Raw genomic sequence first — 26,651 nt, forward strand, 5'->3', positions numbered from 1 at the left:
ATAATTATAAATTGTTAAAACTTTCTTATTTGTTTTTTTTTACAAAGCAATTTATGTAATCCCAGGAAAATATAGTGATGTTTTGCATTAATAGACTGACTGTATTGTATGTTCATATAACACATATTACATCTACATGAGTTTTTTGAGATCTTATTCTAAATGCATAGGCTTTAATATGCAATTGGACCCCATGTTATAACAGCTCTAACAGCAGGTTTGGTTCTATAATACCACTCACAGTAAGTTGATGGTGCAATCTTGCAGTTTTGCCATTATATTACAGTACCACTCTGGAGTTCAGTGAGCTCTTTTAAACCATCCATTGTTTCACTATTGTTTCTAAAGGCAGACTGCATGACAAGGTGCTTGATTTTGTACCTGTGTCAGTAAAACTGAATGACATGCCTGAATTCAGTGATTAAGAGGTGTCCCATTACTTTTGTCCATATTATCTATGTTTGATTTGCAGTAAAAAAAAAAAAAAAATCTGTAAAGGAAAAGTTGATGATATTTAAAGAGGCAGGTCATCAGAAGTGCAGTAAACATGTGAATAATTTGGGGAATAAAAGTGCAAGAATTTAGGTTTCTGTCCTGAAGAAACATCCTGACCCCATTGGTTATTCTGCGTTAATTAATGAACCAGTATTAGCATTAGCATTAATATTATATAGCAGATATGTGCTTACATGTTTGTACTGATGACTCATGTAACACCTCCACATTCAAGGCTTCTAGATTAGGAATGCGCCACAGGCTGTGCTTTTAAGTGTCACTCCATGCTGTGTGAAACTAAAACCCAGAGTTGGCTCTTATGAGTCAGGGCTGATCTCAGATTCAAACTCTTCTGAAGCCTGAAACTTAACTTCTCAGCTGGGATTTTGAGCTTGCTCTTTTTTTCTTCACAACCCTCAAACTCAAAGACTGTGGTGTACATGACATGTTCTCACTGCTTATTTCTCTCTCTCTTTCTCTCTCTCTCTCTCTCAGGAATAGATAACCTCTATGAGAGAGCCCTGTACATACGGAAGATCCTCCTGTCAGTTCCCAGATCTGTCCTCATCGTTATGCGCTACCTGTTTGCATTTCTAAACCAGTAAGTCTGACTTTGAACATACACACATCTACACCTACATTAAAGCTTAGATTCTCTGCCCGAACCCTATCCGAGGCCCGATCCCAACTCAGGCTGGGTCAGGCCGAGATTTCCCACCACTTTCATTGGGGCGTGTCGGGCTCAAGAAAATAGTCTGTGACATTTTTTAATGCTATATTTATTTTATATAAACCTATGGCGTGATAATCACAATATAGCAAAGTAACAAATTTAACTGTGTATTTAAAAAGAAGTTGCACTAGTTAGAATTATATAATTACGCAGCTCTGGAGCTCACGCACACGTGAGCTCCTCAACTTGTCCGCACTTGACTTGCAGCACTGTGTGTAGCTGTTCTTAAAAAAACGTCTTCCTTAAATAATAGGTCTATGCTTCTTCAGTGTTGCAATGTTAATTTACATTATTCTGAACAGATTTTGCTCATTAAAACAGCCTAAAAATGTTTTAAAAAGCTTAGTTTTAACTCTCTACTTACTAAAAAAAAAAAGTGTTTAAATTCAGGCTCTGGCTCATAATGACAATTAATGGGGCGGGACGGGTCTGGCTTGGGCAGAAAGTGCACGGGTTGGATTTTTTGGGCCTGATCTAAGCTAATTATTTTTTTTTTTTTTAAACAAAGCAATTCATAAACATGTAATAAAAAGGGTGCTATTTTGCAGTAATAAGACTGTATATCCTTGTTTATGAACTATAAAACAGTATAAACTAATATTCAGTAAATACAATTTTATAAAATGGATTTATATAAATGTACGTTTAAAAGATTATGACAAAAAGATGTTTGTTCATATAACACATACACATGACATCTACAGGATGATCTAAGCTCTAACCTACAATAAATGGACAAAATATTCAGACATACACATGACATCTACAGGATGATCTAAGCTCTAACCTACAATAAATGGACAAAATATTCAGACATCAGCAGTTTATTGTTGACAGAACTGTCCCTACTGTCAAGGGAAGTCTGTCATATAGCTGTAGCTTCTCCTGAAAGACTTGTACCAGTGCAACAGAAACCAACATGAACAAGCACATGCATCACTGCTGTCCCAAGAATGGCCCTGTACCTTAATTCTAGTAACTAGTCAATTAGTCTCTCTTTCAGTGAACCAGGTTGTGCGGTGCAAAAGAATCGCAAGTCCTGATCATTTTTAAACACACATTAACTCTCAAATGTAGATTACAGGGTGTGTTATAAAGATTAGCCTGCTTGGCACCTTCACATTTCATTTAAATTCTTAGTTTAATAATGTAGTGAGGCAGAGAGAGGTTGAGGACTGCACACACTTTCTCTGACTTTCCTTTGAACACACAGCGTCTCTGTTTACCCTTAGTCAAGGCACTGGCTGTGAAATGCTGATGTAATTTGCCAGCTTTCTCCAGTCATAAAAAGCATACGCAGAGCTTGCAGCAACTACCCTTTCACAAAGAGTATAGTTTATTCAGTTATTTATTTAAAAAGAGTAGAGTGAGCGAGTGTTGTTCATCTGGTTCAGGGTGTACTGCAGAAGTTTCACTCAATGTAACAGAGTGCTACCTGTAAAATGGTCATTAAGAGGTGAGTGGTGGACAGAGTGTGCAGTGTATATCTTTATTATATTTATTTAATTTATTTATTTTTATGTTTTGACATGATGTACAACTAGAAGCAGTTGCTCTTTACATTGAATGTAACAAATGTACCAGTTGAAATGCTAAAGAATTACTTGGAAAACGATCTTCTACATTCACTTCTATTAATAATTAAGAAGTATAAGGTTGCCATTATGATAAAGTGGAAGAGAGATCTAAATGTTGTTAAATAGGGATGTGCCGTATTGAATCGTACGCAATAATATTGCCAACATTTTTGAATATCATGAACGATATTATACCCTGTAATATCATGCCATATCACCCACCCCTAACTATCACATCAGGGAACTACTTTTTTCTGTTTTAAGCAAAAGAAAAATTCAAACTCTTCTCATTTCCCATTAAATATCTACTAGAGACAGATTATATCTGTCCAGTATCATTCATTTTACTTTAATCCTGGATGTATGTATATATATATTGTGCCATATCATATTTGATTGAAATAGTACCAGGACTATCGTTATCATGAAAATACCATTAACACAATATTGTGACATTATTTTAGGTCCATATCGCCAGCCCCTATTAATAAATTCAAGAGTTCACTTTTATTTTTCTAGATTGCATTGTTGTTAATGTTGTGCTCAATAAACTGACAAACAAAAAAATATATATTTAGTTGAGCTATTCAGTTGGTCAGATGGTGATTGTGTAAAATTGTAGCTTAGAAAATGATCAGTCTATATTTAATTAATAATTAGTTCAGATAATTTTGAAGAATTCACATACTTTATTGCTCACTGTGACTAAAAAGCATTGTAAGTTTTTTTTACAGCACTGTTTAACATGTCTAAATCATAGCATTATTATTATTATTATTATTATTATTATTATTGTTATTATTTTTTTTTTTTATTTTAGTATTATAATCATCTGATGACTCATGCAGCAGCATTTCTCCATTGCTGTAGTAAGCGTGTATAACTGTACCCGTCTCTTGCTGTGTGCTTGCAGCCTGTCCCAGTACAGTGACGAGAATATGATGGACCCCTACAACTTGGCCATCTGTTTTGGTCCCACCCTCATGCCCACTCCAGACATCCAGGACCAGGTGTCGTGCCAGGCTCACGTCAACGAGGTCATCAAGACCATCATCATCCACCATGAGACCATCTTCCCTGATGCCAAGGAGCTGGACGGCCCTGTGTATGAGAAATGCATGGCTGGAGGAGACTACTGGTAAGAGGCAGGAGAGGAGAAAATACTGGGTGGGGTAGAAGCTGATGTGTTAGCAGAGTTCTGTCTGGACAAGAAAGAGGATATTAGAGCGCAGTGTAGCCATAAGGCAAAGCTTGGGTCAGTGCTTTAGTGCTAAAAAGGTTTTGGGAAAAAAATGTTCTTATGTCTGAATTCTGATTCAGTGCATTTTAAAGTGTGTGTTTATTAGGGTTTTGTGTAGTCCTGTCATGATATTAAGGTCATCAAACTCTCATGCAGTATATTGACATGACCGCAATACTGCTCATAGGTTTACTTGGAGAGTGAAGCCCATTGAAGGTGAAATCTGGTGTGAAACGGACTTTGGTTGTAGTGAAACAAGATAACAAGTATACACCTTTCTTAAATAGACCACCTCCATTTACCCCCAGCATTCCAAAATACAGCACTTTTAGCCAATGCTTCCAACAGTTTTACAATGCTAGTGATAGGGGCATAGAGTTGCTGATGCAAATAAATCACTATTTTCCCACTATTAGCAAGCTCAAAGTTGTGTCACACTTCATTGGTAGAATTCTAAGAGCCCTGACATTCAAAACGAGGCACTGAGAACTTTAAATGTAAAGTTAACTCAAAGTATGAATATGCTTAACCCTTTCAGACCCATGGGTTTTCTTTTTTTTATATTTTGTAGCCCATAACACGAATTAAGACTTGCTGTCCATCAGAATAGACCATGAACCAACCAATAAAAAGGTTTCGAGCCAATAAAACTGTAGCTTAGCCCTACTCACTGCATTTAAAAAAATACATCATTTAAGACATAAGTGCATGGCAGCACTAGAGCCAATGAGGCAAAATAACAGATAACTAATAAACTAATTTTTTAGTTTATTGGATTACATTTTTATATAGATTTTATTTCAGAATATTAGAGTCTTCTTTTGTTTGCATCACAGACAGACATTCTTATATGCTTATATTCTATATTTTCCCGCAACTGAAACATATTTCAGGTCTAAAGGGGTTGATAATTAATTAAATGATGTAATTGTATTATTTTTCTACTTTATATCAGCGGTACAAAATAGTCTTAAAAGCCAGTAATTTTGTTTATAATATATTACCCAGAAAAAAAATGATGACCAGCCTAGTTATGTGTGAAATTGACACTTGTGGTTCTGAGCTAAAGGTTTTCATTAGGGCTAGGCTCTGAAGACCAGGTGTGTGTGTGTGTGTGCGCGGTGTGGAATGAGGCCCAGCAGGGCCTGCACTGGCTCTGCAGTCAGTGTGGGTAATTAGATGAAATGATGAGGTGTCTGTAGGAAGAGTTTCTGATGGGACAGGACGCTTTTGTTGTGAGTGCTTTAAATGTCTGGCTGAACGAGGTGAGACAGGCTGAAGCGATCAGGAAAATTACAGTCATTAAGGTAAGGAAAGCTCGCCAACAAAGGAATGATAATTCCTCAGTGTGCTGCTTCAGGAGGAGCAGAGGAAAAGAATAAATTCCTCCGCCAGCTCCTACAGCTGTGTGCGAGTGGGAAACGTATCATTCTGTCATCTTAAAGAAAACAGTCCACCTCTGCTTTCCATAGAGCTTCATCTTCCAGCTGAAGCAAATCACCTGCGCATGTGTGTCTCTGTCCTTGAGCTGTTCACACACATTTGTGTTACTGTCTGTAGTTCAGTTTAATCCTTAAACCTTACTAACCATAACTAATCCTAAACCTAAACTCCTAACCTTAAGCTTAAACTGTATCTTAGTTCTAACCATAGCTATACTAACCATAAACTTAACCAAACCCACTCTTAATCTTTCCTTAAATCTTACAAAATTAGTTTAATTATAAAATCATCCTAAACCTTAACATTAGTCCTAAACTTAATCTTAACCCCTAAACTTAAATTAAATCTATCTAATTTTAGCCCTAAACCTAAATTTGACCCTTTCAACAGTAATCCTAAACTCACATCTCATGACCTTATCCATAGCCTGGTATAACTAAACATAATTTAATATTAACCCTAAACATAATCTAAACCCCCCAATCCAAGTTTTAACCTTGCTATAACTTTAACTATAACCTTAATTTACAATAACTTTAAGTCCATACATTAACCCTAATCCTATTTCCCCAACCCTTACTAGACCTTAACTGTAACTTAAAGCTAAAACTAATCTTAAGCCTCATTTTTCTGATTGTTTCTGACTCTTTAAATGCACACACACACACTCTAAACATAAATCACAAAAAAATAGAGTTGTGACCTCGCTGTGATGTCGTGGTGTGTGGCTGGTGGTGCTGAGGTGGAAGTGGCTTAGCTGTGTGTCAGTGGTAATCTGTTTGGATGTGAAGGGCATTAGTGCCAGTGTGTGTGCCCACACTGCATCTCTGACAGCATCCCAATCACCCTGACAGCAGCCTCCAGAATACTAATCACCACCTCCTTTAAGTAGCACACACACACACACTGAGAGAACTGTAATGTTACTCAGTGGAGACCTTGTATTAGATCTAGTACTAGGACATAGCAAACAAAAGATGATGATACAGCTCTATCATGGTGATCATATTGGCAATAATTTGGTGATACAATATGTATCAGTATGTGAGACAGTTGTGGTTCAGCAGTTACAGTACTGTTATTGATGACAAGGTTCAATATCCAGGCATAATCGAACTCCATCATAATACTTTAATGTAACAGTATTTTCTTACTCCCAGTTTTTGACTATCTCTTACCCCATGCTTCTGTCTCCTCTGCAGTGAGAGCCCCTACAGTGAGCATGGAGTGCTGGAAGAGGTGGACCATGATGGAGGAGCAGAGACACACACCAGTGAAGATGGTAAGTGTGTTTTAATATTTTATTAAGCTCTCTATCCTCACATGTTTAAAGCTGGAAGCTGAAATAATTTGGCAGATCATTGCATTTAACTTATATTTTAGACTAGTCCATGCTACAAACAAAAGTGAAAGAAAGGCTTGCTCTCAGGAGTTCAGTAAATTCCAGTGTGATACTGTGATAGATGCCACCTGTGCAGAAAGTACAGGCATAAAAATTCCACAGTCAAGTCAAGTTTATATTGTGTTTAATTGTTTTGTTTATTTGTATTTTTCTTTCTTACTATTTTAATGCATTGGCTTTAATTCAGATTTTAGAAATCAACATCAATATTTTTCAAAACATTTACAATTTATCCACTAGTTTTCTGCACAGCTGTAACTTTGAGTTAGACAAAATAGAAAATCTTAAAAAGAGCTTTATTAGTTGCAAAAACAAAACAAGGTACCAGCTAGTGTGTTGTGAGAAAACCAATTTTTTTCTGGAGAGATGGGGTAAGTGTAGAAACAAGCTGAGGGTCCCAGTGGGGGTGAACATCTGTGTCTAACCTCAGTGTATCTCGTCAAACGCACCGGCAGGAAAAGGCAGTCAGAGCAATAAGCTGCACACAATCCTACTGAAAACAGTCGTGTTTCCTGTCTTTCATGGTAGAGCTGAACTTTGCTTATTTTTCCCTCGTTTGCGGGAACAGCAGGAAGTCATCTTGCTTGTTAAGGCTGATCATGTGTGATCCTAGTTTGGTTGTTCAAAGGTTGATGTTTCAACCATAATTTATAATGATTTCAAGAAAGCCAAAAAACCTTTCTAAATGGAGCCAGTGATAGTTAAATATTGTATTGTAGCCTGAGACTGAGCAGTGAGTGAAAAGATATAAAGACTATCATGCACAAAGTATGGAGTGTATGGTATAGATTTAGGCCCCATTTACACCAATCTGGATGTTTTTGAAAACATTTTTTGCCCTGTCTTCAAGTGTTTTTGAAATTCTCTCCACCTTAAACACATGAACATAGGCTTAAAACGTGATTTTTGCCAGAGCCACTTGTCTCTTTGCACGAACAGTGCTTACCATCATTACTGACTGTGCTGCGTGTCCACTGTGGGTGGTAATGCCCTCTATGACACATTCTCAGTATACTTTTTACTGTGGATTGAGGAACAGTTTTGGAAATTGAATATTGCATTCATCTGGCATATACTACCAACCCCCCCCCCTTAAACTTTGATAATTTGTTGCCTTGCCATGAGCACACTGGCCAGTTTTCAACCTCTACTTACAAGATAACATCTTACAATGTATACATGTGTGGGCTTTCCTAAGCAATCCCCCGAGGTGTAACATATCATAATCTATTTACACACTGTGTAATAATTTGGCCCTTCCAACAAATAACCATATGTCAATCATTTTTAGAGATTTTTTTAGTTTTTTACATTTAAAACCTCAAGTGTGCACTTTTAATAAAATAATTTAATAAATAATAAAATATCTGTAAAAAAAATATTATAATTAAGTTATATATGGTTATTTGTTATATAATTAATAATAATTAATCCCTTATTTGTTCAACAGTGGGGAAATTTAATCCCCACAGTTTACACACACATACACACTAGAGTGCACTCATACACACACACACACAGTAAGGGCTAACCCAGGCCAAACCCAGGTATCAAACCCACAACACTGTTGCTGATCGCGAAACAACACAAAAAAGTAAAAAAAAAAAACATTAATTCCCATTGGTGAGGAAATAACAGATTATAAATGCTATACTGAACTTTACCCATCAGACACCAAAGTTCATTTCCAAAGCCCCACACTAATAATTGTCCAATTAGTTATTCTATAAACTGTGACAAAAAAAAAAGTTTTATTTCCATGCCCTCTGAAACAAAACCTAACCCTTATTTACCCCCCAAATCACTGTGGACACCATCATAATGCAAGCCCTTCATTCACAGCCATCAGTCATCATCAGCCCCTTAGGCAGCATTTCTACGCTTAGAAGATTAGTCTGCCCTGTTCTCATCTCGCTGCTCGTACAGACCTCATGAATCATGTTTATTTGCTCATCCATTCAGTCCCAATGAATCATACTTGCATATTTATTCATCTAACCATCATCAGAACCCACACAGACTCTTGATTTGCTACGTGTATATCAGGTTTTCCATCAGCTAGCACAGATGTAGGCTATCGCTTACAAGCTTCATTCATCTGTAAGCTCCACAAGTCTGAAATCTCAGCTGCCATGGTTTTGCTCCAAATATTTCTGGCCTGATGGGGTGTTGGGTGAAGGAGGGGGATCTTCCCGGCACACACGCTCTGTGGGATAGCTAGTTAAACCCCACTGACTGCTTCACTTCAACAGGAAAACTCCCATAGGTTCTCTCAAAGTTACGCACAAATACTGCTAATGATGTATTTTGTCTGCTGTTGTACAAAAGACACATGGGTCAGATTACTGGTATTACTGACTGCTAATCTTCTCCCACAAGAGAGTGTCTGATTTTTTTTTTTTTTTTTTTTTATAAAATGTTCTACTTTATACTTCATGACCACATCGACAATTTAAGGTTGGCTTCAAACCAGCACCTCAGGTCCTGAAACTGCTGCTCCAGTTTCTCTGCATCACTGTCTGACTGCTCTCATCAGCCCTGGATCAGAATGGGCTGGTTGGTCTGTATGTGCATTGTCCCGTGTGTCTCTGCATGCTGTGTGTCTGGGGAAGGTCTAGTCATTCGCTGTGTATTTCAGTAGGAGAACAGGGTTAAAATCCATTTCAAGCGATGCAGACCCCTGCAGTGCAGTCAGAGCCATTTGCTCATATGGGTGAAATGGAATGAACACAGAGGGCTGTTAGAGAGCAAAACACACTTTGATAGGAGGGAAGGGAAGGGGGTCTTGGCGTCTGAGTGGAAAGTCATGGGTGAGAAGGAGAAATGGAAATGCACATGGAAAAGAAAGACATGGAGGAGTGTTGGGTATCTGTTGTGAAGCCCAAAGTCCAAATTTTCTTTCCTTATCCAAAATTTTTATTTTCAAAGTTTGACTTATCTTCAAGATTTTAAGAATCACAAGTTGCTGAGCATCCAGAAGTCATTGGATTATGAATTCTTAGCTTAGGGGAACTGTACAGGAGATTTGTACCAACAGCGATCACACTGTACATCACCTCTCCACTGTGCAGAGCCTTAGCATTAACATTAGAACTGGACATTTAAACATGAACACTTGAGCACCAACAAACTGAGCACCCGATGGATATTACACTTTTTTATATATTTATTCACTGTGCATTACCATAGATAGAATTTATTGATTTATTATACTTTATTCTGTTAAGATTATTCATATATTTCTACATAAATATTTTTTATTATTTATGAATATATTACTACGGTAGAGTTATTTGTTCTATTTTATTGTTCTTTAATGTGATTAATAGTGTCCATCCATCCATCCATCCATCCATCCATCCATCCATCCATCCATCCATCCATCCATCCATCCTATTCCTCTAGTATAACTGTCAATATAGACACAGCATTCAGCTATACCTGTTTTCTTCTCTTTCGTCAATATATTCATGCTCTGTCTGCTAGTAATATGCCTGAGTCAGAGTTCAACAGATTTCAGCATTGATTTACAGTAGCAGCACACGATACATGGCCTGTTTAAAGCTGGTGTGCGTGTGAACTGGAAAAATCATAATACCACATAGCACGAGTCATTAGTTCTCCTCGAGGTCACCAGCAAGCCCATATGGCCATCTGTGGTAGACTGGAGGCAGTGGAGGGTGCAGCAGAGCAGAGTTCACTGTGGTGTGAGTTTTTAAAACTGATTAAATCATACCTTTCACTCAGTTGTAAATAATTATTCTATGGGAATTAGCTTGGTTTTCATGTGTTGAATTCTGAATCATTGTTATATAATTAACAATTGGTTGGATTTATCATTATGGTACCTGTTTATGATTTAAATGTATAATTCAACAAAAGAAATTGTAGCAATGCAATACTAAAGTAATTATTTTATTACAGTATTATTTCCCCAATTTTCTCCTAATAATGGGTGTTTTTTATAGCCTTTTATCTCTATATTATAATCAACAGCACTCGCAACGCCTTGACACACAAACCCAGACGAGGTCAAGCAGATTGCACAATTCTAGACCAAGGTTGCCAAGCATGTATTTTAAAAATAAAGAGCGAGTTGAGAGTTGTGCTCGCTGTGTGTAAACTCTCATTGACCGCTATGTTAGTCCTCCACCTGCAGGGCTGCCTCTGGCAATGTGTATTCAGTTCCATGCAACACAGCACTAACAGCAGTCTGCTGAGTGGAGTGTGTCCATCACACAGACGTCCAGCTAAAGACAACAGACAGGAGACAGAGACAGGAACACACATGTATAACGAACCCCCACTGTCACCTTTATTAACAGTGTCTGACCTCAGACAGGGCAAATTAACTGAGACAGGGCAAATTTCTTCACGTCATGTCCCACAGAGGTTCTGTGTGAGGACTGAGAGACAGACCACACAGAGAAAGACAGATGTATTCTATGTTTGCTAATATATACCAAAATTAAATCCTCAGGAATATAACAATTAGGAAGATAGATGATCACAAGCCATCAAACCAAGCTGAACTGCTTAAATTTGACCCAGTGGTGGCGTAAAGTTATCCAAAAGCAGTGTGTAAGACTGGTGCAGGAGAACATGCCAAAATGCATGAAACTATGATTAAAAACCAGGGTTATTCCACCAAATATTGATTTCTATACTCTTAAAACTGCATGAATATGAACTTGTTTTCTTTGCATTATTTGAGGTCTGAAAGCTCTGCAAATGTTTATTATTTCAGCCATTTCTAATTTTCTGCAAATAAATGCACTGAATGACTATTTTTATTTGGAAATTAGGAGAAATGCTGTCCGTAGTTTATAGAATAAAACAACAATGTTCATTTTACACAAACGCATATTTACGCAAATTATATCTACAAATAGCAAAATCAGAGAAACTGAAGTGGTCTCTTATCCTAAATGCCCTGGATGGAGATCCATAATTCCTGAGAACACAGTTCCACTGCTTCCAGCTCAGTTAGATTCAGTGCTTTATACTTATTTGGGCCTAGAGTTTGCTTAGAATTAGGGATGGCCCAAATAGGTTTGTTTTTCATTTGCTCCAACAAGAAAGTTTTATTCTATTGGCAGTACTTCTTGACAGGGACCGAATAAGCTATCTGTGTGCACTTATCTGTATCTAAGCAATGGGTGCAACTTTATTTACTAGAATAAGTGAAGAAGCAATGAATAGGCTGGTGTCCCAATACTTTTGTCATTTACATATAGTATAGATTTATATTGGTAAGTATTTAAGGGTTTTGCATTTTTATGGTTTCTTCTGCCATGGTGTGAATGTGGTTGCGAGGGTGTGAGTGGTGTTTAGGTAGCAGCAGTGAAGTCAGTACCAAGGGACCCCCTGTCTGACTTAATGGGGTTTGGGAGATAAAGGAGCAGCAGCTATTTTTAGCCCTGCTTTTCACTTGCCCAGCCCTCATTGGCTGTGTTGCTTCACTGCTCTACACCTATAAAGAACGTGCCAGGTTTTTTTTTTCTTTTATCCACACAGTTTCATGGTTGCTTTTCTGAAACCTGGTTTCTATTTTTGTTCCATAACTTCATGGCTTTTTTAAGCTCAGAAGAAATCAATCCATCAGTAAATATACAGCGAGGTTTTGAGAGCAACAAATGGTTTTAATATTCCACCACCTCACTTCTCGCTCCTCTAAAGATGCGTGATGTATTGGGTTGGAGCACAGTCTCGTAGGGCTCCAGATCGCAGCCAGGACACGATGCAAATGTGACAGCTCAGGATGGGAACAGCCAGTCCTGCCAGGACTGCTGCTACTTTACATGCATCGGAGCCCTCTGTCACTCTAATGAGTGCTTACATAAAGAGGGTCACCGCAGCAAAGGCACAAACTCAGGCCAGTTATTGAATTCAGTAGCTTCACTGAGTTCACAACTTTATTTAAAAACTGGTTCCTGTTTAATATACATTCAGCATTCCACACACTGTATAAGAGGCTGCACTGGCGCTCTGTGGAGTGCTGTGAACTGTACGGATTTCTTCCACGTGGCTTCTATAAATATCCTCACCAGTGCCTGGATGGTTCTCCCTGTTGCCCCTTCAGGGATTATGTGTGGTTTGTCACCACCACTGAAATCAGTGGATGCACTCATGCAAGCAAGCTGATTGATTCTCTGCAGGATCTGCAGTCTAAGTTACTAATCTATGTGACAGATCTTTCGGGCCACATGCTTTTATGCTCCTTTTTTATTAAATTATGCTATTTTTTATTTTTATGCTATGTTCCCCTCCATGCCCACAGAAGTTTCCTCCCACAGTTTAAGAAATATGAAGATTATGTTTGTTGGTTATTCTACCTTGGTTAATTGGTTCATTGTAGAGTGTTGATTGTAAAGTGTCCTTGGGTTATGGAAAGGTTTAATTTAATTCATTTATTATTTGGATGGTCAACTATAGGGACTTTTAACCTACTATAGGTTTTTTTGCCCCCTTTTACACAATGCAACAAATGCCAGGGTTGTCTGTCTCTGAATGGTCCAGCAGGCTAAGCGCTGCCACTATGATCAGGAGATCACCGGTTCAAATCCTGGTCATGTAGCTTGCCATCGGCTAACGGAGCCCTGAGAGGGCACAATTGGCCTTGCTCTCTCTGGGTGGGTAGATGATGCTCTCTCCCCACATCACTCCAAAGGGGGGATTTCTGCAGCACAAGGTATCTGTGTGCTGATGTATCAGAACCACTGAGTCACTGTGCATTCCTCCAAGAGCACTGTGATGCTATTTGGCAATGCTGCATTAGCAGCAGTTTAAAAAGAGGCAGTGGCAGTGACTTTTACAAACTATTACAAGCTATGTATCCTCAGATTTTTTAAACTGCTGCTAATGAAACATAATTAGACAGATAAACACGCTTGGAGGAGAACATTGACTGTAGATTCTGATACTGTACATCAGCTAACAGAAACCCACACTGGCTACCATTGTTCATTGAATGTGTTGAATGAGAGGGAAGGCAAAGTCATGTGATCAATCCAAAAAGCAATGTGATTTATGCACTTTGGGACTCCCAGCTGTGGATGGCTGTGGCATCACTAAAGATTAAACCCATGATGATAATTGGATTTACTTTTAGTTGATACTATCAGGGCTGGGCTTTATTTATAGGGTTTGTTAAACTACTGAATTGTTAGCATATATATATATATATATATATATATATATATATATATATATATATATATATATATATATATATATATATATATATATATATATATATATAGTTTTTCCCATATATAAGCAGAAATTAATGTTTCATAAATCATATAAAATGAGTCTGTGTGCTTTGTTGGGTTTCTTTGCAGTGGTGGTAATTGGATCCAGTGGGTGCAGTATCTACAATACATATATATTATTTGATTCACTATTCAGAATTACCAGTGAACATATGTCATTTTTGCTTTGTGTGTAATGCTAATGATGGTACAATGTTTTTGTTTTCTTTTGTGTACTTTCATGTACTTCTCTGCAAGGAATTTGTTTAGAAATCATGTAATAAATGTCAAGTTCTTTACAGATAATTTGCAACAAATTAATCTTTTTTGTTTATTATCTATCTAATAAGGACTGCAGTAACAAGTTCTTACCTCTTCTTTTTATGTTACAGAGGGCGAGCCAATTGAAGCCATCGCCAAGTTTGACTATGTGGGACGCTCAACCCGTGAGCTGTCCTTCAAGAAGGGGGCATCTCTGCTTCTGTACCAGCGGGCTTCAGAAGACTGGTGGGAGGGCAGGCACAATGGCCTCGATGGCTTGGTGCCTCATCAGTACATTGTTGTGCAGGACATGTGAGTATCATATTCAGCATCCACATTGCCTTCAGAGGCAGAGGCTCTAAATCTAAGATTGGAAGGTGCTGTACTAAACCTGAACGCTTGATTCTCTTATAATATTGAGCACCAGAATTGGGCATATATTGTATTGACCAGTATTATCTGTTTTTTAATTCTCTTCTAGAGCTTACTGCATTTTTGACAATCATAGAATCCACTAATCAAACACATGCTTCTTGCTAACTGGCTTATACTGGCTGACACTGGAATTTCATATTTAAAATGTTCCAGCATCTGAAATTCCTTTCCTCTGTGCTCCAAGAATCATTCAAACTTGCAGACTTGGCGTTTCATTAGATCAAAGCTTTTTGCAAAGCTCCCTGTTGCATTCAGAGTTTCTCAGTTTAACCCCTAATACCCTGGGTTTGTTGTTCAGTTATTAGTTTTAATGCGAAAACTACTGTGAATTATCTTGTAAATCTTCCACCTAACAACAGAAATGTAATAATTAAGTATATGGTATGTCAATTCGCATAGTTTCATTCATTAAAACCTCTAAAACCAATATGCTAGTCTTTAAAATCCATTAAAAATAATTAATGTGATGATTGATTTAAAGGCAACAGCACATTTAAAGGCACTGTGATTTATTTTGTTGCCTAAAATACCTCTGCTGATTGGTAGAGATGGGACAATAAGGTTGAGTTAACCCTCCTGTTATGTTACGGGTCAAATTGACCCGTTTAAAAGTTAAAGATCTAGAAAAAAAATGTTAAAATTATGTTTTTTAGTATGAAACTTCTTCTGCTTGCCTTTATTAGTGTAATCAACATAAACTAATAAACAATAAACTAAAACAAACTTCAATGTTAAGTTTTAATGGTATGTAAAGTTATGTCTAATATGTTAGTCGTTTAAAAGTAGTGAAACATAAAAAAAAAAAGTTTGAAAGTCTTTTTAATTTATTTTTATTTTTTTATCCTGATTGAACCATTACCTACCTGTTGGAGGTAAGGAACACCATTGCACTAAATATTGATATAATAATTAGCAATGTAATAAACTACTCACACTGCTTGTTTGGATTTTTTTTTTAAATACTCATTATTTTGGATAATTATTGGATAATTAAACATGCACCGTATCAAATTGACCTGAGAACACCATTGCCCTTCTTGCCAAATGAGCATAACAGGAGGGTTAAGTTCAGTACTTCTTCAACAACATATTGTCTTGTTAATGTTAAAGGGTTAGCATAGGTATGTTGTGGAGTTCTGCATGGTTCTATTTTAGGGCCCATGATGAGGTGATGAAGTGTAAACTTAAATACAAGCATCTAAGGGTTTCAAGGAGAAGCAGGATTTTGGCAAGTGAGGTTACCCCATCAGTAACCCTCTAAGAGCTTTGTCTGCTGTTGGCTGTTTTCCTCTGGTTTGCTCATCTTGGCAGCAGAGGAGCTGCTATTTCAGTCCATCACTGCAGCTTTACTCCACTCTGAACTCTTCCTTAAACAAATCCCGTGGCTATGACGACACACTGCTGCATAATCAACAGATCAGATCTGCTGCTGGGAGGGCGAATCTAATGGACCCAGGCACAAGGCCCAGAGATGCCAGATCCAGAGAAAAGACATCCCATCATTTTGATGTGTGTGTATCAATAATTAATGCTGGGGCTCACTGCTGATGCGTGTGCTCTTAGATAATGGAGGTGAGGGTGAGAGAATTTACGGGCCAGCCCGGGGTGGGCAGGAGGCAGATGATGTCAGGCGCCGTGTCCTGTAATGTGCTACATTTAGAGGCAGAGGAAGTCTGTGAGATGGCTCCCACACATACAGGATATCCTCTGAACGCTCAGAGCCAGGAGTGCTCTGATACTGAATGAAGATGCATGTCTCTTGATAACATTACTAAAATAGTGCTCTACAAATATGCCAACACAGCAGATACAACTGCTGAATCAGGATTAAAATTTGATCTTACTGACATGAAGTCATCTAGCACTTCTTCTAACCAAAGAAAATAGAAATGCTCTTCTCAGGGTTATGCATAAATTGTCAACAAGCAAATTTTACACCAATAATTCATATATAAAATCATCATTTTATGCATTTACATTTTTTTAAATTGAAAATAAAACTACATTTTGGCAGACATTTTTGGCCCTATTATAAACAATTTCCAAAAAAGAACTACATACCAAATGTGAAGCATGGTGGTGGTAGTGTGATTATTATTATCTTTTATTTATTCATTTTTTAAATGCTTTGCGAATTCTGCTGTCTATCAAAACACATCAGGGCCTCGTCTGATACTAAAGTGCACTTGAGTCATGCAGATGTGGTCAGACCTCAAACCCACAATGATGACTAAACAGTCTTGTGATTTGTGTTTCAGGGATGATACCTTCTCAGATACTCTGAGTCAGAAGGCTGACAGTGAGGCCAGCAGTGGGCATGGAGGAGATGAAAAGTGCTCCAGCAGAGATTTGGGTTCTCCTACAGATAGATTACCAGATGCTTATATCAGCAGGTAAGATATCCACATTGCATTACTGTTTCTCCACTAGTGTAATATGCATACCTGTTCAGTTTAAAGAAGTTATTACTTTTAACTAATCCAAGAATATTGTTATCTCAAAAAAGTACCCTAAAACACTGCACTAATATCAGTGCAGTGTTATGTAATTCAGAATGGTACACTGTAGTCAAATACAATTTAATAAACAATTTAGGTAGATCACATAGTACAAAATTGGACATGCTATTTAAACATTGCAATATGTATGATACAACCCATGCTATATAATTTGTTTATAATTTATTTATTAATATTAATGAACTAATTCAATTATTGTATTGTGCTCATTGCTGAGCTTGCACATACAGCTAGATTCATTTCTAATTACACAAAAATAAAATGGGATGGGATAATATCTATTTGTAACCTTCTATGCCACATTTTGCAGTCTCTCTCTCTCTCTCTCTCTCTCTCTCTCTCTCTCTCACTCCATCTCTCTCTTTTGAGACTTGCAGCAACGCAACATCTCCTCCCTCCTAAATCATTCATGGCATTTGTCTTTATTTAGATTTTCTCCTCCTTCCATGAATTCAGTTAAGAACATTTTTCCTTCAGGATAGAAAGTACTTCCAGTAGGCCTGTCGCATTAATTACGTTATTGACATTTGATACAATACACCGACATGACCTTAATCTGTGACATAACAGCCATCTGGAATATAATATAAACAATTTATGAATAGGAACAGCAGGAAAAGCACCTTTCAAATTGTATTTACAATTTATATTTAGGACATTTTTAGAATTTAGAATATTTAGAATTTTCTTAAACAATATATATCATCCAGTAAAAATAGTTCCTGTGACAGACCTAAAGTCCAGTCTTAATTAAGCAGGGTGCAGAAAACAGATAAAATACAGTTATAAAATTGTAAAGTGCAGTAAATGATTGTTTGAGGTGCTCTTGGTGCTCTTTGAGGTTAATATACAGTCACTTAATAAAGTCAGTAAATGCAACAGTACAGTTACAGACTTACATCTGCTGTGTTTGTCATACTGTTTCAGCTGCATGATTTCACAGGCAATACAGCTTAATTTAAGGTCATTTGGTTTAATTAGTGAAGTAGCAGTAGTTTAATATCAGTCAAGCATGTATTCATTCCTTCTGTGAACTTGTTTTCATAACGTGACCAAAAGATTCAATGCTAGTTTCACTACCTTTACAAAAGCAGTGTTTCACAGTGGTGCAGGAGTGTTTTAGTGCAGTGTAGAGCACACTCTGCTGGTCACAACAGTGCGTTACACTTTACACAAACCTGCATACACTTTTATTACGTCTAATAACAAGAACCAGTTAGATTAACAAAACATTATTTATTCTATGTACATTTATTCTTATTTTTATTAATCTATAGAATTTTATGTCAGGTATCATGAACAGTGCACATAGTCTAATTTAGTTGTGCACTACAGTAAAGTAGTGTGCCATTGCGTAGCTTAAAACTGTGTAAACTAACTCCCAACCTTTAATTAGTATATTATAGCAAACAGACATGTTAATCATCTTCACTGTGAAAGTAATCATTGTTTTCACCTCCTGAACTGTCAGAATGATTATGAAAGCATGAGGAGTTTTCATTATCTCTGAATTAGGATGACACACACTGAGGGTCAGATTAAACAATAATGATGGGAAGGCAGCTTTTCCCTAATTGACTCAATTAACCAAAGATAATTTTGTGATAGCACAGAGTGCCATTCATATTGCACTATATGCTTTAGAAAAGGTTTGTAATGCAGTATTTATAATCTATTAGCTGTAACTATTACAGAAATAATTTTAAGTGCTTACATTTATAGAATGTATGTAGGATATGTTTCAAGCTAAAACATACAACCATCCATACAGTTTTTAACCAATGGCAGGCTCTTACCCATTTTCTTAGTTAAATCGAGGTGGTGGCCTTGTTTTTCAGTAGACATTGTATTTAACTAATATACTATACGTATATTATATATTATTTTACTAATATAATAACAGTAGTTCACTTTTACTATAAACTGTTTGTTTTGTGGACATAAAAAAAAAAAACATGGTAAACAATGACATGCACTAATCCATGCACACTCACCCATCAGTGGGGCATTTTCTTAAATGTATTTCTTCTTCTTTCTCCTCTGACCCCTCCCCCCCTCAGCCGTCACAGAAAGAGAACTGACCCCCCGACCCGCAGACCCCCGGCGCGACCCAGCGACCCCCACTGCATGGTCCATCCCTCCCAGAGCCACAGTAGTCATGGTAACCACAGTAGTCACAGCAGCCACGGCAGCCATGGAAACCCTGACCGTGGCTCCCCAGTGCTGGGACACTACAGCCCCCGGGAGCTGATGCGGGGGCGGGGCCCCGTGCCCATCGACAGTCCTGAGAGACGCAGGCGCATGGGCCACGGCAGCCTGACCAACATCAGCCGCCACGAGTCCCTGAAGAAGCTGGAGAGCCCCCCCATCCGCCGCTCCACCTCCTCGGGCCAGTACACGGGCTTCTCCGAGTCACACGGCAAGGGTTTGGACCCAGAGAGCATCGCACAGGTCAGCGGGAGGCGAGCGACGACGCCCCTCACACCATGCGCTGCAGGCCCTGCCCTGTAACATAGTCAGTGACTGCCTCCTGTTACTAATGATTCACTGCTCCAGTACACACACACACACACACACACACACACAAAAGAAAACAAGTTACAGGCTCCATTCAGAGCACGCTTAAATTCCTTAAATCAATATTTATTAAACAGATCACAACCAGGAAGCATCCTCTAAAGGACTTTGCAAAAGTCAAGATTACAGGAGTTTTTTATAACACCTTAGGAGGGTGTGGTTACATCTTATTGGTTATACAAGAGTGAGAGAACGTACCCATTGGTAACCAATGGTCATTCATTTATGTATAGTAAAAATTATTAGTAGAAGCAAAGCAGAGAATTCAAGGTCCGTAATTGAACTGACTTTTGGTTTGTTGAACATTTAGCATGGCTGTAGATAGGTTACCTTGCTAGCTAATTTTCCAGTTCCACCTTAAATGGTGCAACACACCGCAGAAGCTGCATCATTTAAGTTGGAACAGTAAATGTAGCTAGCTATACACCTTAAATGGTGCAACAGACAGCACAGGCTGTATCATTTAAGGTGGAATGGAAAATTAATCAAAGTTAATTAATTAAGGGCTGGACAATAATAATTAATTGCTGTACCACCTGCCCCCTTTTCTAGACATATGATGTCTATAAAGGGTCTTGAAGGGAGGATTTCACTCCTTCCTTTTGGAAAGCATTACACCGGAAATCAAGGATTAGGGGTTCAAATTAGAAATAGAATTGGGCCCTATTTTACACCTACTAAATTTAAGTGTGTGCTAAATACTAAGCTCATACAAATTATTCAGTAGGTATCTGTTGTAGTTACATACCTACAGTAACTATTCAGAAAGTACAGAACATTTGTTGCATATTAATAGGTATCTAGTTGTAATTATTCCCTGTATTCTGAATCTACCCATTATTCCAGTACATACTATTTTTTCAATTGGAATCTTCTACCTACTAGTTATCTACTAAAGAAGCTGTAAACGTTTTTATAAGTGCTAATTATTTAGTGGCCACTCATTAATAACTCACTCTATTTATTCATCAGAATCGACACCTATTATTCCGTTAACAATTAACATCTGCAAATCTTCTATGTAACTTGTCATTTTAAGTTGAAAGCTATATGTAATTTAATAAATATACGGTACAAAATATGTACACCATAGACAAAGTCAAAACTGCCAGTCATACTACATGCTGAGTTTGATCAGAATAATGCTGTATAGATGATTTTCAGTCTTTCAGTCATCTCATTCTAAAAGGTACTGACCATGCCTCTGGTCTGATGGTCTGTATCATGATCGATCTCTATAGCATTCTGCAGATGGTTAGTTCATTATGAGTATCCTGTGTGGAGTGCTGTGGTTTCCTGTCTTGTGTGTACGCTGTAGAAGCGTGACGGAGACCTGTTACATGGGGCGGATGCTGTTGGACAGGCAGTGTGGGACCTGGAGAATGTCGAGTAATGTTGTATAATTAGCTCTGAGTCTTGCTGGGCTCTCAGTAGCGTATCAGTAATGAGCGGGAGAGGCCGTGCTGTTGATGACTGTGAGCTCCCGCAGCATCTGCTGCAGTAGACTAATGACAACAGAAGAGTTCAGACTGAGGACATTCCCAGAACTCCCAGAATCCATTACCTTACTGTCAGCTGGGAGATTTTCACATTTAGATTTTGTGTTTTAAATTTGTTGCAGTATGCAGAGATCTGAGGGAAGGTGTGAAACTTTCTCTAATTTAACCAAATTGAAAATCGGTGGAATATAACCAAAAGGAAGATGGATGATCACAACCATTAAACCAAGCTGAAGTTGCATAACGACTGCATAAAGTTATCCAAAAGCAGTGTATAAGACTAGTGGAGGAGAACATGCCAAGATGCATGAAAACTGTGATTAAAAAACAGGGTTATTCCACCAAATATTGATTTCTGAAGTCTTAAAACGTTATGAATATGAACTTGTTTTATTTGCATTATTTAAGGTCTAAAAGCTCTGCATCTTTTTTGTTATTTCAGCCATTTCTTATTTTCTGCAAATAAATGCTCTAAATGACAATATTTGTATTTGGAATTTGGAAGAAATGTTGTCCGTAGTTTATAGAATAAAACAAAAATTTTCATTTTACTCAAACATATACCTATAAATAGCAAAATCCAAATCAGAGAAACTGATTCAGAAACTTGAGAGCTCTCTTAATTTTTTTCAGAGCCGTATGTTAAATTATAAGCCCATAGACATGTTCTTGTGAACACACATTCCTTTATTCTATACTAATTTAATACATGCTTAATAATCCCAAGTTGTGTTGTGGTTGATTATAGTAAGAAACGGGAGATCTGGCATAGAACTGTGAATACGATGGTTCCTCAGTCCTTCTTTTGGCGCCCCCACCCTGCAAATGTTGTATGGCTTTTCCTCCTCATTCAACTAATCCGCTAATTAACAAGCCCTTTTAGAATTGCAGACAGCATTGTGGGAAGGGGGGTGCCAAGACCAGGACTGAAGAACATCGCTTTATAAAATCTTTTTTTTTTTTCAAAATGTAATGCACTACATTCAATAAAACAGCGCTAATTATGCTGTTTATAGCATGATAACTATTTACTTTGGACAAAATATTAACCAAAAGTTCTAAATGATATTTTTGTCATTTAAAGGTCAAATTTTTAATGCCACTAATATATTAGGAAAATGTTTTACACACCAATCATTTTGCCATGTGACTAATTGCCACTAATATTTAATCGACTAATCACCAAAGCTCTGTTGTATAGTATTTTATCTAATACTAATGGTAAAAATTGGTTGTTTTAATTTAATGCCCAAAAACATGTACAGTATTCTGATCTGATAATACTGACCTCTTTCTCCTTCTCTTTCTCATTAGGATATAGAGGAGACCATGAACACGGCTCTGAATGAACTCCGCGAGTTGGAGAGGCAGAGCACGGCGAAGCACGCTCCTGACGTGGTGCTGGACACCCTGGAGCAGATGAAGAACGCTCCCACGCCGGCCAGCTCCAGCGAGTCTCTGAGTCAGCTGCCCGCTCTGCTGCTGCGTCCGGCTGCCACGGACCTGCCCATGCGCCGCTCCACCAGCGACACCATGAGCACCTTCAAACCTGCCTCCGCCCCGCGCATGGGGGTCCAGCTTAAGCCCCCAGCCCTGAGGCCCAAGCCTATGGTGGTGCTGCCCAAGGCCGGTCCGGCCCAGCCTCCGGCGCCCCCTCCCCACGATCCGCTGGACAAGTCCTGCACCATGTGAGCCAAAACTGAGACGAGCTTAGAGAGAAAGAGAGACAAAGACAAAGAACCACAGGACCATTTTTAGCCTGGTAAAGGAAAACTGGTGTGAAATTAGTGCAGCCAGCAGGGGGAGCAGGAGTATTTTTTCATTTTCTTTTTAAATAAAGGATTTTAAAGCCACTGACCATTCAGCGTTCAGCTCTCATATATATGGTTATATGGATATATATCTCCCTCTGTGTAACACCCTTTGCAAATTCTACGTGAAAACTGGACTAAACCCTACATTACAGCTCCAGAAAGAGTTTATGAGCCTCCAGCATGAGCCGAAGCACTCATCAGACTCTCACCCTCAACCGGAGCTTGGGAATCCTGCTCTGAACAGGATGAGCAGAGCATTGTTTACGTAGTAGTGTAAGCTAATATTATATGTGCTAATAATTATTATACAGGTCAGCTATAAACTGTAATGAAGACAGCCACCTTTTCTGTGGTTACAAGGCTCTCTATTGTTTCTCAAAACTAGATGTGAACTTTCATCCACAACAGAAAAGCAAGAGACATTCTCGGATCAGATGCGGTTTACAGAAAGCAGTTCACTTGATGTTCGTCTGATCAGTGTTCGTCTTGCATGTATATATAATCTCTTAGGTTCTTCTATAATTCTCAGTATAAAAGAGATGAAGAAACTAGATCTAGATCAAGACGTTCTGATTCAAAGAAAGCAACAAATCACAAAGGCTTCCTGTGTGATTAGAAGAACTACAGTATATGTTGGTAGTGTAGATCCAGTAGAGCACTGCTAAATGTGAATAATACAGAAATGCAAGAAAGCAGGGTCTTTTTGTCCTCTGTTTACAGCCTTTGGATTGTGGGAAATGCAGTTTCTGTGCTGAAGTTGCCCTTGAGCATTGTAGATAGTGAGTTAAAAAGCAATGAATGTGGTTGACTGGTAAGAACGCAGCACTGCCACTTGAAAAACTAAACTAAAAAGGCTGCTATTTTCTAATTCTGGAAGGCAGTTGGCTTTTTTAGGCCAAGCAACTAAGTGTGTAAGTGTGTGCAGGGCTTTACTTTGGATATTATATTTTTGATAGTAATCATAGTAATGATATGTATATGCGCAGTTATCGACCATAAGAGTTAAATAACCTAATAAAGCAGAGTTTCTCAGTTTAGTACTTTTAACTAATTTTCTTATTGACTGAAATGTAGAGATTTAGAATATAAAACACAATATGATCTCTTTTGCTTTTACAAAAGAAATAGTTATTTGCAGGAACACTACACTTTCCACATTAACTTAGTAAGGTCATTCTCCAGTCAGAATGCTGTGAAGTAGTCTCGCAAATGGTTTAGTTTAGCAGCCAGAAAGAACAGGGCACTCAACACACACGCACTACTTATAGAGATGGTACAGAATTTCACTAACTTCACTGGTCAAAACTCGCTCTTCACTCTCTCAGACTTTCTTAGCTTTAGAGCATGATTTCTAATGCTGTTTTAGTTATTATTAGTGATATGCAAATAACTTTAAATGTCTTTGGGAAAGACTCGAGGCAATATTTCTGTAGTTTCACCAAACAAAGGAATCATGCCAATAGCCATGGACTCACCGACTGTTACTGTAAAAAAAATTCCATCTTATCATTTTTCACATTCTTATTGTGTGTCAGTGTTGGGATTCGATCTGAGACCTAATATATGAAACTGCAAACAGATTTGTACAGCTGTCTGAAGTGTCTGAATCAGCATGTGTTACAGATTGATCAGCCATAAGATTAAAACTACCTTTCCAGATATAGTGTAGACCCCTAAAGCTGCCAAAAGAGCAGCGTCTCATCAAGAAATCCACAATCCACCTCTAAAGGTGTCCTTTTGCATCAGTGAGTGTTGGACACCCATGACCCTGTCACTGTTCCACTGACTGAAATTTTAGCCACCACAGTGCTTCAGATTTTTACACTTTTACAGGTGCCACTGGATATATTCTAGATAATCAATGTCATTCAATGTTATTCACCTCTGAGTGGTCTTAATATTATGGCTGATTAATATCAGATGCAGTTAGCAGTTAATTCTTTTATGAACTAAAATGGTTCCAAAAATACTGTTGGCATAGGTTGAGCACAAATGGGTCAGAGTGGTGTGTGGGTGGGAGTGTGTGGTCGTGTGTGTGTGTTTGTACTGACTGATAACCATGTATCATGTGCTTATATATAGAAGTTTTAATTTTATTTACATGTAAGAAATGGAGGGAAAATATGTATATTAAACAACTATTTTGCCTTTTAATGACTAACTGTTGAATTGTAATGATAACATTTTAATATAGGTTCTTTTTTTATTGTAAGATGGTGTACAGTACATTGCAGACTGAAAAGGCTTTATTATTAGATGTGTAAAAAGCAATGTCTCCCTACACGACTGTGCACAGTAGCAGAGCCGTAACTCGATTGCTGTTCTCTCAGTGTGTGTCCATGTACATCTGTAGTACGGACTTGTGAAAGTGCCTTTAAAAGCTGTTTTAGAGGAACTTCAAACCTACGTCCTCTGTGCTGTTGCGTTCATGTTTCAGACCCAGTGCAGTGCATAGGAAAAGACACTGAATGCATTATTATTAATCAGTAAGAATGATCAAATAAAGATTATGCTTATTCATTGTGACATTGCACTTTTATGTATAGGACTGTATATTTGGCATGTAACATCCTAACAAGTGGTAGAGATCTGCAGGGGTGGAGGATGAGGGGTGGGAGAAGGCTGCTTCCTGGATTGTGTCTTTCTAATAAAGAACTTAGTTTGGTCAGTCTGTTAATGTCTTGTGATGTAATTTCTCAATATCTGTCATCAGAGATCTCAACAAAATTCTCTAAAACATATTTTTCTCCTACTCTTTAAAAGGGAAACGTTCAGTGCTTATAAGTAAGTAAGTAAATTTTGGTGTGCTTAGTAACCCACAAACTTCGACATAAATTCATCTTGACTGTAAGAATGATGTAACCCCTGATAATTGTACACTTCAGTTTCAAAATATTTTCACGATTTGAAAAAACACAAATATTAAGGGAATTCAAAAACCAAAATGGAGCATAAAATCAATCTCTATGCAGACAATATCATACTATTTTTGTACAAAAAAAACATCTTAACAATTGAAAATGATTAAAAAATATCAGAGTATTCAATTAATTAATCAAAATCTACAATTCTTCCAATAAACACGAAGAAACCCTTACACTGAAAACTCCCATTCCCATGTGCACAAATTACACATCATACCAAAAAAAATACTAATTTGAATAAAGAAACCGTGTACGTTTTAACTGTGAAAAAGAGAGAGTTCACAGCCACAAATAAGTTAAATGACTTTTACCATATGCTTATTTACAGTCACTGTTAAAACACCTATAATTAAAGGTTTTGCTCACTGCTAAACAGCAGATGGAGTACATGGAATTATGTGATTCCATGTACTAATTATATGATTGATATTATTGTTACTATAAATAATAATAATAATAATAATAATAATAATAAACGT

General features: G+C 37.7%; 1 protein-coding gene across 3 annotated transcripts in view; it reads left to right on the forward strand.

Annotated features, from left to right (window-relative positions):
* Nucleotides 1–25,919, forward strand: part of srgap1a (SLIT-ROBO Rho GTPase activating protein 1a) — a 126,113-nt gene extending 100,194 nt beyond the window's left edge. For 2 of the 3 annotated variants that reach the window (XM_022679590.2, XM_022679591.2), the window contains exons 16-22: nt 991–1,096; nt 3,719–3,943; nt 6,691–6,770; nt 14,536–14,716; nt 17,098–17,232; nt 19,419–19,809; nt 22,749–25,919. In XM_022679590.2, the coding sequence (XP_022535311.2) occupies nt 991–1,096; nt 3,719–3,943; nt 6,691–6,770; nt 14,536–14,716; nt 17,098–17,232; nt 19,419–19,809; nt 22,749–23,126 (1,496 nt within the window). In that variant the 3' untranslated portion in view covers nt 23,127–25,919. Of the gene's footprint in view, nt 1–990; nt 1,097–3,718; nt 3,944–6,690; nt 6,771–14,535; nt 14,717–17,097; nt 17,233–19,418; nt 19,874–22,748 lie in introns of all 3 variants that reach the window. The other variant, XM_022679592.2, reaches the window with a different exon arrangement.
* The last annotated feature ends 732 nt before the right edge of the window (nt 25,920–26,651 follow it).

This window comes from Astyanax mexicanus, chromosome 9 (assembly GCF_023375975.1).
Source record: "Astyanax mexicanus isolate ESR-SI-001 chromosome 9, AstMex3_surface, whole genome shotgun sequence".
Classification (NCBI taxonomy): Eukaryota; Metazoa; Chordata; class Actinopteri; order Characiformes; family Acestrorhamphidae; genus Astyanax; species Astyanax mexicanus.